This window comes from Sinocyclocheilus grahami, unplaced genomic scaffold (assembly GCF_001515645.1).
Source record: "Sinocyclocheilus grahami isolate Dianchi unplaced genomic scaffold, SAMN03320097.WGS_v1.1 scaffold312.1, whole genome shotgun sequence".
Classification (NCBI taxonomy): Eukaryota; Metazoa; Chordata; class Actinopteri; order Cypriniformes; family Cyprinidae; genus Sinocyclocheilus; species Sinocyclocheilus grahami.
The window spans coordinates 901,553-914,198 of record NW_015505491.1 but is presented as its reverse complement, the minus strand read 5'-3'; the positions used below and the strand labels follow the sequence as shown (position 1 = coordinate 914,198).

The 12,646-nt window shown below is 36.9% G+C and overlaps 1 protein-coding gene across 1 annotated transcript in view; it reads left to right on the top strand.

Moving 5' to 3' along the window:
* The window catches only part of LOC107601768 (metabotropic glutamate receptor 6-like), a 58,860-nt gene that overhangs the window by 18,717 nt on the left and 27,497 nt on the right, over positions 1-12,646 (top strand). The window contains exons 3-7 of the mRNA XM_016294057.1: positions 7,793-8,009; positions 8,293-8,428; positions 11,330-11,484; positions 12,071-12,211; positions 12,384-12,584. Coding sequence (XP_016149543.1) covers positions 7,793-8,009; positions 8,293-8,428; positions 11,330-11,484; positions 12,071-12,211; positions 12,384-12,584 — 850 coding nt within the window. The remainder of the gene's footprint in view (positions 1-7,792; positions 8,010-8,292; positions 8,429-11,329; positions 11,485-12,070; positions 12,212-12,383; positions 12,585-12,646) is intronic.

Sequence of the window (12,646 nt, the reverse complement as noted above, 5' to 3'; positions counted from 1 at the left end):
AAAATGCCCATAAAAGGTAATAATCAATTTAAACTTATTGGAAAAGATTCATTCAACTGATCACCACACAGAATATGCAGAATACCAAAAACTTTAGGAGTCAGCTGTCCACGGTAGTCCTTATCAACCTTATCCTTATCAGATATCAGCACAATAACACACTCAGCAAAATATTGTCTAATTATCGTTATTGATAAAATCCCAGAAAATATCAAGATATATTTTTTGTCAATATCGCACACCCCTAATGTATTTAATATTTTGTTAAGAATTTTTTAAAAATAAATATGAGAAGTGTCCTTTTTTCCACTTGAGCCCCTGCCCCTCAATATGTCTATGCACGTCCCTGGTCCCAGTCATAGTTATTAATATTCTGCATTGTTGTTTGTTCTGTTCGCGCTGAAGAGATAATCACTGTAGTACTACAATGAAGCGCTTTACTGCAGCACAACTCGAGATAAGTAATATATACACGATATATATTAACCGGCTGAAATGTTTTGAAATCACTTATACCCTACCTGATCGAAAAAATCTAGTCTTTCACTCTGCCTGTGTCAATTTGAGTCTTGTTAAAATTTTAAATCCCTGCCGCCAAGATACTCCTCTGTCAGTCACGGATTATGGAAAGTGAAACTTAAAGTCCCCATGAAATCAAAATTAAAGTTTTTTGGGTGTTAGTATCAATATGTTAGTCTTGAGGTTATCTATAAGGCAGTGTGCTCCAAAACAGCGACAAAATTAGCATTTAGAAGATATAAGCATTCAAAGCTTTTTTGACGTCACATCGTACTTCAGCTTCTCATCAAACTTTCTGTCCAATCAAATGCTCTCTAGAATCCGAAGCCCCGCCCCCTACACTATAAAATAGACGCTGAAGCTGCGGCTGAAATCGGTCACTTGTCCACAGAATTAGTATTTTCTGTACAGTGAATGGCATGTAGTGCACTATATAGGGGACAGGGAACGATTCAAACAGTGTAAATATGCTTTCCATTGAGGAAAAAAAGAAGTCTGGTTTCGCGCTGTGTCACGCTAACCACCGCACCGCACACACACTCTGCTCCGGTCCAGAGACACGATAGCACGGAGCGGATCACATGTGCGAGTCGGCGCAGACCACAAAATGTATCGGAGCTATTTGAATTCTACACAGCATGCTATATTTTATAGCAATATGGATGAGATTGTGGCTGGCATACCCTGTCAAATGCGACTTTACGGAGCTCAATGGCTCTAGCCCAAGCTGTGATATAAACGAACGCTATTGGCTATTTTAAAAAGGGGCGGGGCTGCTTGATATGTCCCGCCCTGTTTTCCTGTTTCAGTTAAAATGACGTCAACACATAGAGTAAAGCCCCGTTCACACCAAGAACGATAACCATAAAGATAACGATATTAGCGTCCACACCAGCGAACGATATCGTCTGTTTATTCTAAGCGCACGCACGTCTGCCGCTTTAAATTCTTGAGCTCGTTACAGCAGGATGGATTCTGATTGGCTGTCAGTGTTTTATCGTTCATCAGCTGGAAAAAAATCGTTTTGAAAGTGATCACAACGATATCGTTCCTCTGTATCGTTATCGTTATAGTTGTGGTGTGAACTATGCTATTCTTTAATATTGAGAACGATTTTTAGAACTATATCGTTATCGTTATCTTTATAGTTATCGTGCTTGGTGTGAACGGGCCTTAATGCTGTGTGTTTCTAAGCATTTCAGGGGACCTTTAAATCTATAGGGGTGGTTGCATTTATTCAGGCACGTTAAAATATTTATTTGAAGCTTTTTTCTTTTCAGATTCTTATTTACAGCATTATTTTAATAGGCTGTATATTAACTTATTTGGAGAAAACCAGTAGTTCTATGTGAAATCAGACATTTGAGCACCCCCATATAGCCAAAAGCATGATCATAACACCCCTCGAATATTCGAGATTCGTAGTCGAATCAGGCTCCTCCTATCGAAGCATTGAATCTTCGACTATTCGGGGTCACCCCTAATATATATATATATATATATATATATATATGGAACTGGCCTAAAGAGTAATTTGTTCATGATTCAAACACATTTTACATGATTTGTTTTTGATTCACTAAAACATGTGGTTCATAAGATTTGAATTTGTTCATGAATTTGACTACATTGGCTGCCATTTTTGTACTATTGAATGTGCAAGTCTTCCGGTTTCAGCTGCATCTGGTTTGTTTCAGTGATACAAAACAGTCCATTATGCTGCTTGATGCTGCAAACGAGTATTTATTATCACAATTAATTTTTTTTTTTTTATCGTGATCATAAACACATAACACACTGGTTTATAAATAGTTTTACCGTTTACTGCCCTTTGTTGTTCTTCTAGTTATTTACCTATAGTGGCTACTGAATCAGAAGCGCATTCAAATATCTTTCTCTGTTGAAAAATTATTTCAGTCTATGTGTTTTTTTTTCTCCCTGTTTTATCATCCACTGAGCTAAAATTTTAAGTCCAGTCACTTGGAAGTTTGAGGAATCATTTATGTTTGTATTTATTGTTCAAATCCTTAACCTCGAGAATGAGCAATAGTTTGTAAACACTACTAATGATAAGCTATATCCAGGGGGCATTTATCATAACAAAACAATGTCAGGATATTTACAGTCATGCGTTGTGACTTAATCATATTTAGTTCTAAGATTATTTATTGCAATGGATTTAGTCAAGGTCTTGTCAACCATGAAACAGTTAAGCTAAATATCTTGTGAAGTGATTTTTTAAAAAACCTTCACAAGCTTGTGGTTTAAGAAAAATATGTGAAAAGCAAAGTTTTTGATAAAAATGCTGAGCAATTCCTTTATCAAATGTTTGTCTGGGAAGCAGAAGTCTTGGCTCAAAGCTTCTAATTAACTGCTGTGTCTAATTAATCAAGAAAATTGCAACTCTAGGCTAACACCAATGATTCATAAATGCACTTTCAGCAAGGGGCACGTAAGAGTCAACTCAAACTTTACGTGAACTGTATTCGGGTCATTTGAGGGAGACCAGTGGCGACAGCATGATGGATTGATTTGTTGATATAGAAAAGACAGACAAGAGATCAACTCCCCGAGGACAGTTTTATTTCTCAGAGGTAGCACTTTCATAGCTCTGGAAACTTACTAGTGTTCTTAGTTATGTTTCATTGAAGTATCCACTGTGTTTCTTCTATAGCTTGTAATTTAACTAGTCTAGTTAATACTTTAAACTTGGCATTCTGTATTATGAATATTGTTTGCTCTTATGAAAACATAGCTTGTGATATTCCTCATTTGCATGTCACTTTGGATAAAAGCATCTGCTAAATGAATAAATGTAAGGTTTCAGATGTTTCTCATTCAACTGTTGATTACAGTGAGAGTACAGAGCTACAGTATAAACTGAATGTGGAGTGCAGCTCAGATCATTTGAGCTTGGAAGAATTTGATGGGAAATTAGTTCATATTGCTATCTCTGACTTTGCAAAAGCAGATTTTGTTGTTTTGGCCATTCCAAGCAAGATTTGAGATATCTTCTGAATAATTTTGTGATTATGTTTCTTTGTTTTCTCAACAGAAACATCTAAGAAGCAGAACACCTAATCAGAAGTCTTTGATTTCCATTTAATTTTAATTATTACCTAGGGAAAAAATGGATATTAAACATGAAATTGCTTTATGAGTGTGTTTTTGACGTTTTTGCATACAGCCCACAGTTGGACATGCTCACAAACATAAGCAGTCACGTATAAATGCAAACATACACATATACTTGATGCACGTAACAGAAATTAGGGCTTTAGTGAGGTGCGTGGACACAGATCAGAGGCAGACAGAGGAGCCATTACTGTGATTAAAAGGTTGGATTTGGTTCGTACCGAGAGGCGCTGAACAGTCCTGTTACGGAGTCATGATGAACTAGTGCAGAATATTAAATAGCTCTGTCTGAGCCAGCGTCCTGTCCAGCTGGAGAATCATCCCTTCTAAAACTGGGGTGCAGTGAAATTTACCACAATTTACACTATTAATTCTGAGAATCAGTTCTGTTAGGACAGAATCTGACTTTTTTGGCATTTTTCTGCTATGTCATTATTTACTCACATCCTCATATCTTTCCAAACCTGTGTTAATTCACCTCATGTACTATATTCCAGGTATGATGAAAGTCGTACAATAGCTTTGGCGTAGAATTTAGTAGGGACGCTATAGGGAGAAGTCCCTACCAATATCCATTGACTATTAAATTGTCCCAAGCAATAATATTGATCAAACAATTAAATATATGTGTATGTAACCGTTGTTGTTGTAATATTGGCCACATGTGATATTACGCTAGACAGAGCCTTATTTACCTCTTATCGTGACATAGGCAAAATAAATTTTTGGGCGCCCCCCCTTCCCTGTTAATATAGAATATTACCACCTCAATATCCATTGACTATTAAATTGTCCCAAGCAATAATATTGATCAAACAATTAAATATATGTGTATGTAACCGTTGTTGTTGTAATATTGGCCACATGTGATATTACGCTAGACAGAGCCTTATTTACCTCTTATCGTGACATAGGCAAAATACATTTTTGGGCGCCCCCCCTTCCCTGTTAATATAGAATATTACCACCCCAGCAAACAAAAATATTTCGTAATAAGTGGAAACCATTACCGTGTTCTCTATTGCAAATGCTGTGACTAACATTTGATTTAAATCGGAACTTCGGAGCGGGTTCGTGAATCTTTTTATTCAGATCCGAATTTCAGTGCGCAGATTGCGAATCATTTGATTTAAATCGGAACTTCGGAGCGGGTTCGTGAATCTTTTTATTCAGATCGGAATTTCAGTGCGCAGATTGCGAATCATTTGATTTAAATCAGAACTTCGGAGCGGGTTCGTGAATCTTTTTATTCAGATCGGAATTTCAGTGTGCAGATTGCGAATCATTTGATTTAAATCGGAACTTCGGAGCAGGTTTGTGAATCTTTTGATTCAGATCGGAATTTCGGAACGTAGATCACAAATCATTTGATTTAAATCGGAACTTCGGAGCGGGTTCGTGAATCTTTTTATTCAGATCGGAATTTCAGTGCGCAGACTGCGAATCATTTGATTTAAATCGGAACTTCGGAGCAGGTTTGTGAATCTTTTGATTCAGATCGGAATTTCGGAACGTAGATCACAAATCATTTGATTTAAATCGGAACTTCGGACCTTCTTAGGACGATGGCGCTCTGTATGCCGGGTTTAAACTGGCGTCATAGAATGCACAGAGCACGTCATCCGGGTAGCTGGAGAGGTTGGCAAGGACCAGGAACAGTCTGGTGTGGCCCTCGAGCAATTTTCCCCCTGCTCCAGCAGGAGGAGGAGGTATTCAGGGCGGGCGGGGGGATCCATAGACACAACGGAAACAAAAAATACTGAGGGAAAAACAGAAACAAAACCTGAGGGAACACACGGAAGTAACTGTTTGTGGTTTGGTATTCTGTCACAAACGCTGCTGTGAGGAGCACGGAGCGAGGAAACGTGGAGTAAACTTCAAAACAAACAGACTTTAATAAACATCAAGGAGCCAGGAACACACACGTAGCACTGTGAGGAGCACGGAGCGAGGAAACGTGGAGTAAACTTCAAAACGAACAGACTTTAATAAACATCAAGGAGCCAGGAACACACACGTAGCGGGGAGAGATGTACATTCAATACCAGACAAAACCAGAATGTAAGGCATAGACTTAAATACAGGGGATGATTGGGGAAACACAATAAAGTGCATGGGATCATAATCAAACTAATTCAACTGAACAGGACAGGAACATGACCAAATAAGGGAAAAACAGGAACAGAAACGGGCAAAACAGGTCCATGATCCTGGCAATGTCTTAATTATTTAAATCTGTTTTGAAAACAAGTTTTTATGACAGCTACCATTTATTTGATCATATTTCAGCAACAAATTGGAGCGCTGACGCATTAAATTAACCAAAAGTTAAACTGAAGACATTTATAATGCAACAAAACAGCATTATTTCAAATAAGCACTGTTCTGACCACTGAAGATTGGATTGATGGCTGCTGAAAATTCAGCATGGTCATCACGGGAATAAATTCGTTTTTTAAATATAAGAAAATAGAAAACAGTTTATTCAAATTAAAATATTTCAAAATATTTTTTCCTTAAGAAAAATTGGCATGAACCGGCAATATTTCCAAATGAATCAATATCGAATTAAATCCAAACGTGAAATCTGTGTCAATACCTGGTCCTATACCATGGTACCATCACAGTAATTATATAAAGGTCTGTTATCTAACACACCTGATTCATTTCATCAGTTGATTAGTGGAGTGCTCCATGACCTGAATTGGGTGTGTCAGATTTTTTTAGACACTGAAATGTGCAGGATTGTGAAACGCTGGGTTAAAGTCTCATTGGTGGGGGCCACCACACATAATCACCGTACAGCGTTAAATGAATTCTTTGCCTCCCCCTCCTGCTCTCTGTATCTCTCCTCCTGTGCTTAACTTAATTTGACTAAAACCTCTCTTATCCTCACGGATAATCTGTCAAATGGTTTGTTCGTTCATCCATCGACCTGTTGACGCCCCTACTGCTCACCCACATGCAGAGACCTCGCTTTCCTTCTGCGCATTAGCTGACGAGACATGATCTCTGCTCCACTTCTCCTGCTATAAAAAGTCGATCTAGGTTTATCAGTCACTGGGTGAACCGTATTTGAGGCCTAGAGACAAATCATGATGAAACCAACGGCAGCCATCTGCATTTGCTCCAGACAAATGATGTAATAGCGCACATAATTCACTACTGCATTTTGTTGTCAAAGCTTAAGTGGTCTATGAATGTATAAAGTAGCATGCTAACACTCTTTTGAGCCAACGGAGAAACTTTATGATAAAGTTTCTAAATCTTGTCGGATCTTGTTTTCCAGGCAAAATATCTAAGCATCTTTAAAACAAGATCAATTAAATGTATTTAATTAAATAAATGAAAAATTTATTTTCAGCAAATACGTACTACCATTTTGCTTTTTTAAAATTATTTTTAAAGGAATTAATACTTTTATTAGATTATTTATTAGATTGCATTAAACTGATCAAAAGTGACATTTATAATGTTACAAAAGATTTGTATTTCAAATAAATGCTTTATTTTAAAATTTAACAAAGAATCCTGACATTTTATCATCATTTCCACAAAAATATTAAGCAGCACAACTGTTTTTAATATTAATTATAACAAGATTTTTTTTTTGAGCAGCAAATCTTCATATTATAATGAATTCCAAAGGATCATGTGACACTGAAGACTGGAGTAATGATGCTGAAAATTCAGCTTTGCATCACAAGAATAAATTGTATTTTAAAATATATTCAAATAGAAAACAGTTATTTAAAATTATTACTGTTTTTACTATGTATTTTTTACATTTCTAAAATAGAAATAAATCTTATTCTATTTTATTTTAATTTTTGAAAATAGAATGTACCTAAAAACAGAATATGCTTAAAGTTTTATAAGATATAAATTACATTTTTATAATCTTCTCTTATGAATTAATTTAGTTTGAAGGATTTTTATATTTAATATTTCTACTTGAAACCAAAACAAAAAAACAATAATTAATAAATCAAATTATTTATTTATTTATTCATTTATGCATTTATTTATTTATGCATGCATGCATGCACTTAAACAGTTTTCCTGGGTTGTTAGCAAGACTGTTGCCAAACAGACTAACTGGCTATAAAAATGCATGTGTATCTTCTTTTTCTTCCAGATCCCTCAGATCAGCTACGCCTCCACAGCACCAGAGCTGAGCGACAATAACCGCTACGACTTCTTCTCTCGAGTGGTACCTCCAGACTCCTACCAGGCCCAAGCTATGGTGGACATCGTGAAGGCGCTGGGCTGGAACTATGTGTCCACATTAGCGTCGGAGGGGAACTATGGTGAAAGTGGAGTAGATGCCTTCGTTCAGATCTCTCGAGAGGCAGGTACAGTATCCATACAGTCATCAGGCTTTGGATTCTGTTCGGTGGTAATCTATGAATGTAAAACACACTGAAGCATATAGAATGATCCAGATTGGGCTTTCCATTAATATGCTATATTTCAAAAAGTTCCAAAAAGGGGCATGACAGAGACAGCTGCATGCATTTGTACCCATCTGCTGCCAGAAATTCATGGCGGTCATTAATATAAATAGAAAGTGAGTCACATTTTAGGAGAGAAAAATGTCAGCATTGGTGTCCATCTCTCGCTCTCTCTGTGACAAAGGAGGTCTGTGCATCGCTCAGTCCTTGAAGATCCCACGAGAGCCCAAACTAGGAGAGTTTGACAAGATCATTAAGAGACTAATGGAGACCCCCAATGCTCGAGGAGTCATCATCTTCGCCCATGAGGACGACATCAAGTAAGTGAAGGATATGCTTAATGTATGTTTGATCAGCAAGGCCTTATAATATTCTGGGTTAAAAACAGCTTTAATTCTATCAGCTGCATCTGCTGCATGCTGTTGATTGACAAATATGTGCATTTAAACTCCTTGTGTAAACATATGGAGGCGTAAAGGAGTGTTAAGAAAGTATTTTATTTTATTTTTTCTTTTAGACCATGAATGCATGTTAAGAAAGTAGTTTATTTTATTTTATTTTATTTTAGACCATGAATGCATGTTAAGAAAGTAGTTTTATTTTATTTTATTTGAAAAAATCTAGTATTTTAAGTGTAATTTAAGTGTAATTATTTAAAGCATGTTGACATAGTGTAATGCTGACAGACACAAGAGAATCTGCTTTTATTTTTGCACTTTTTACATTGGATGTAAAAATAAGCTAAGATTATTACACTTTTACTGGTATCAGAAATCATCATCAAATTAGCCAAAACAGATTACAAACGCACATGCATCCCTCTCAGGAGGAGGATTTTGAAAACGTGTACTTCCTAAAGAATTCATGTGAATTCAAGTGCTTTGCTTTCACTGTTACATTCAGCTAATGAGGAACGTCAGCTTGAAGCGATGTTAACAAACTGTTTGACAAGAAGTTGGAGGAAAGGCGTTAACAAATGAGAGAAACCGATGATGTCAGCTGAAAAAAAGTTGTTTCAGAGGCAGATTTTGATAAAAGATTAAGAAGACAAACATGTTTTCCCCCCTGAAATAGCATGCGTGATTTGCTTACCCTAAATAGTGTTAAAGTAAAGAAGTGTTTAGGCAGAGAGTGTCAATTTTGATTTCATGTTCACTTATTTTATGTTGTGTTTAACCCAAAATATTCACTTATGAGTGTTTACAAGCAACATTGCATTTTTATATTTAGAATCTGAAGATTTTGTCTATAACAGATGCATAATGGGAGTGTAACAGTGGCTTTTTTCATAGTTTTTTTAATGGTTCTGTCTGGAACAAACTGTTCGTTCCATCTGTCGCGGTGCAGCAGACTAATGTTGTCACAGATTTGATAATGGTTGACTGGTAACAAGGGCACATGTGGATTATTTGATATGATTGAACTAACTTTTAGTATTTGTGACATTTAGGGGAGATTTGTAAAAACCAAATACTAAATACAAAGTATGTGCAATTAGAGCAAATGTCCTTTGATTAAGTGATAAGACAATATGGGATACTTCGCTTTTGATATGCAATGCATCACACATGCTCCTGCATGTAAATGGTTCCAGCAAACCTGAAGAGGGAACAATGGCCGCAGTGTTAGGCCAGAAACATACTCTATGCAATTACATGATCACAGAGGTGTATGATTAGCAAACACATTGCAAATGCATTCTAGAACCTATTTTTGAAACAAAGAACTTTTTTTAGTTTTAAAGAACCATATTTTGAAACATAGGTTCTTCGTTAAAGGAATAGTTCACCCAAAAATGAAAATTGCCAGGGAAATGTTAACTTAGAAGGTGCTATGCTGTCAAATCCAAAATATGCTGTTTTTATCAATTTATCTCTTGAGCTTAGATGACCTTTTCATACATCATAAGAGCAGATACAAATTTCAGGACACTGCATTTCTCATTGCATGATGTCCTTTTGCTTTTTTTCCATGTTTGACTTTGCGAATTCAGAAGTACCAAACAAACTCAGATAATACTTTGCTATCGCCATTGACGCTCACGAGTGACGTTTTGGCACTCTGTGTTTGGGTGTCACTGTCTCTAATCCATATGGCTCGCTGCTGATGCTTTTTGACAGGCTTATGTGGTGGAGAATGTCTGTGCAGATGAAGTTCCCCCCTCATTAAAACACTCCTGTGAACACGAGCTGTCGCTCACACTGTGTGAATTGTCAACCACGTCTTCAGTACATTCATAACTGAATGGCTTAATTCATAATAACTCGGTTAAATGCCACTCTAAATAACAATTTGATATTTGAATTTCATGAAGGTACTTTTATTTAAAGACTTTTATACAAGTATGTGTTTTATTAACATTTGCGTATGCATGCAGTTGTGCTTTGTATAATATAAGGACTTCCACAGCTCGGTTCCTCACAACGTTTCTTTTACATTTATGAACAAATTACATTTGTGGGCAAATGTAATAATTTAAGAGTTGGTCATTGACCGATATTTAAGAGGAATGCACCCATCTCACTGGCAAAAATATTCAGAATTTGTCATGCTCCAGTTAGGCATGTGTCATGTAAAAAAAAAATCTAAATAAATGGGAGAATATTACAAATTTATTAAAAGCAATTAATTCAAATAGATTATTTAATTAATTATTTGTAATTTTGTGATATGTGAACACATAAGTTGTAGACTTGCTTAAAAAGTCTATATTGACAAAACCCTACTGAAACTGAGTGACTATGATTTCATATACATAACAGAAGTTCAATGGGTAGTTAACATTGTTTACATTTCCCACTTTTTACTTGCATTTTGTTTTTGTTTTTTGTAACAGTGTTCAAGTGAACTCCATTTATTTTATTTTGGTTTGAAAACTGTTAACATTCTCCATTTGTAACAGTTACAGATGTTTATTAAACCAAATATGCCGCTAATCTAATGTCTGAGGTGCTTTTTTAGACACAAAACTAAATTACAGCTGTTGTCAGTGGTTTGTTTGACACGTGTTCTTGCTTTCTTTCTCTCTTTGTTATAAATTGATCTAAAGTGCTACAGTACATGATCGTAAGGACATGAATGCCAATTACTGAACAGATCAAATTACTGTTCAAAATTCTAAAATGCTGCATAATAGCAAGAGATACAGTGTGTGCCCTGTAATATTAGTTTGAATGACTTTGCGTCAATATAATAGTTTAGTTGTGCTGTTTCTTGTCCAGGCAGGTCCTGGAGGCTGCAAGCAAGTCCAATTTGACCGGTCAATTCAAGTTTGTGGGATCGGACAGCTGGGGTGCCAAGAGCTCTCCGATCCTGGACCAGGAGGAAGTGGCTGAGGGTGCTGTCACCATTCTGCCCAAAAGAGCATCTATTGAAGGTTTGATATATGCATATGCATCTTTTAAGTCGGCATGAAATAAATGCATGTCAGTGATTGTATTGTGATCGATTCATTTGTGTGTTTTAAATTTTTTTATAAGAAAAATAGGACTTCAAAATAAAGGTTCTAAATGTTCTTTTAAGAACCGTTCACTGAAAGGGAACCAAAAAACCTCACTTTTCACAATCCAATCAATAATTGACAAATAAAATGAAGTCCCATCCTACAATTCTTTCATGCTCGATTGCTGTTTTACTCAGAAATGATAGTAAAGTTGGTTGCAACTTCTATTTCATGCTGTGTTTTTTTACAATCGATTCCACTATAAGGATAAAATTGGTCATTTTTCCAGTAGCCCCTCACTGCAGAACACAAGATCCAGGGGGCGGGATTGGATCCTCAACTAGGGGGTGGAGATTGGTAGGTTTAGGGGTGGAGATGAGTGGGTTTAGGGATCAGGGGGTGGAGACGGGTAGGTTTAGGTATATGTAAGGTGGGAGGAGTTGGATCTGGATCCAACCACGCCCCCTGGATCTTGTGTTCTGCACTGAGGACCATCTCCAGTTTTCTGCTTTTTAATCAGGATTTGACCAGTACTTCACCACTCGATCCCTGGAGAACAATCGCAGGAATATCTGGTTTGCTGAATTCTGGGAGGATGACTTCAGGTGCAAACTGACACGTCCAGGTATCAAAATCGACCCAGAAAAGAAGAAATGCACAGGTGAGCGCACCCGATAGCCTTTTTCAAGTTAACTGATGTTTGGAGTAATGACAGCTGACCTTAAAAGCTCTTCAATGTCCTCTGTCCTACTTATCTTTCACCTTCTCTAACTCTTTTCATTCATCACTTTGCTGTCTCACTTTGTTCATGTTACCCTTTCTCTCTCTCTCAGGAGAAGAACGGATAAGTCGTGATTCTCATTATGAGCAAGAGGGCAAGGTTCAGTTTGTAATTGATGCGGTTTACGCTATGGCTCATGCTTTGCACAACATGCACCAGGATTTGTGCCCGGGAGCCACGGGCGTTTGTGATAAGATGGACCCAGTGGAGGGACGCTTGCTGCTTAGCTACATCCACTCCGTCAACTTCAATGGTGAGTCAACATCATGCTAAATCAGAATCACTGAAGATGAGACCAGACTGGCATCAGAAATG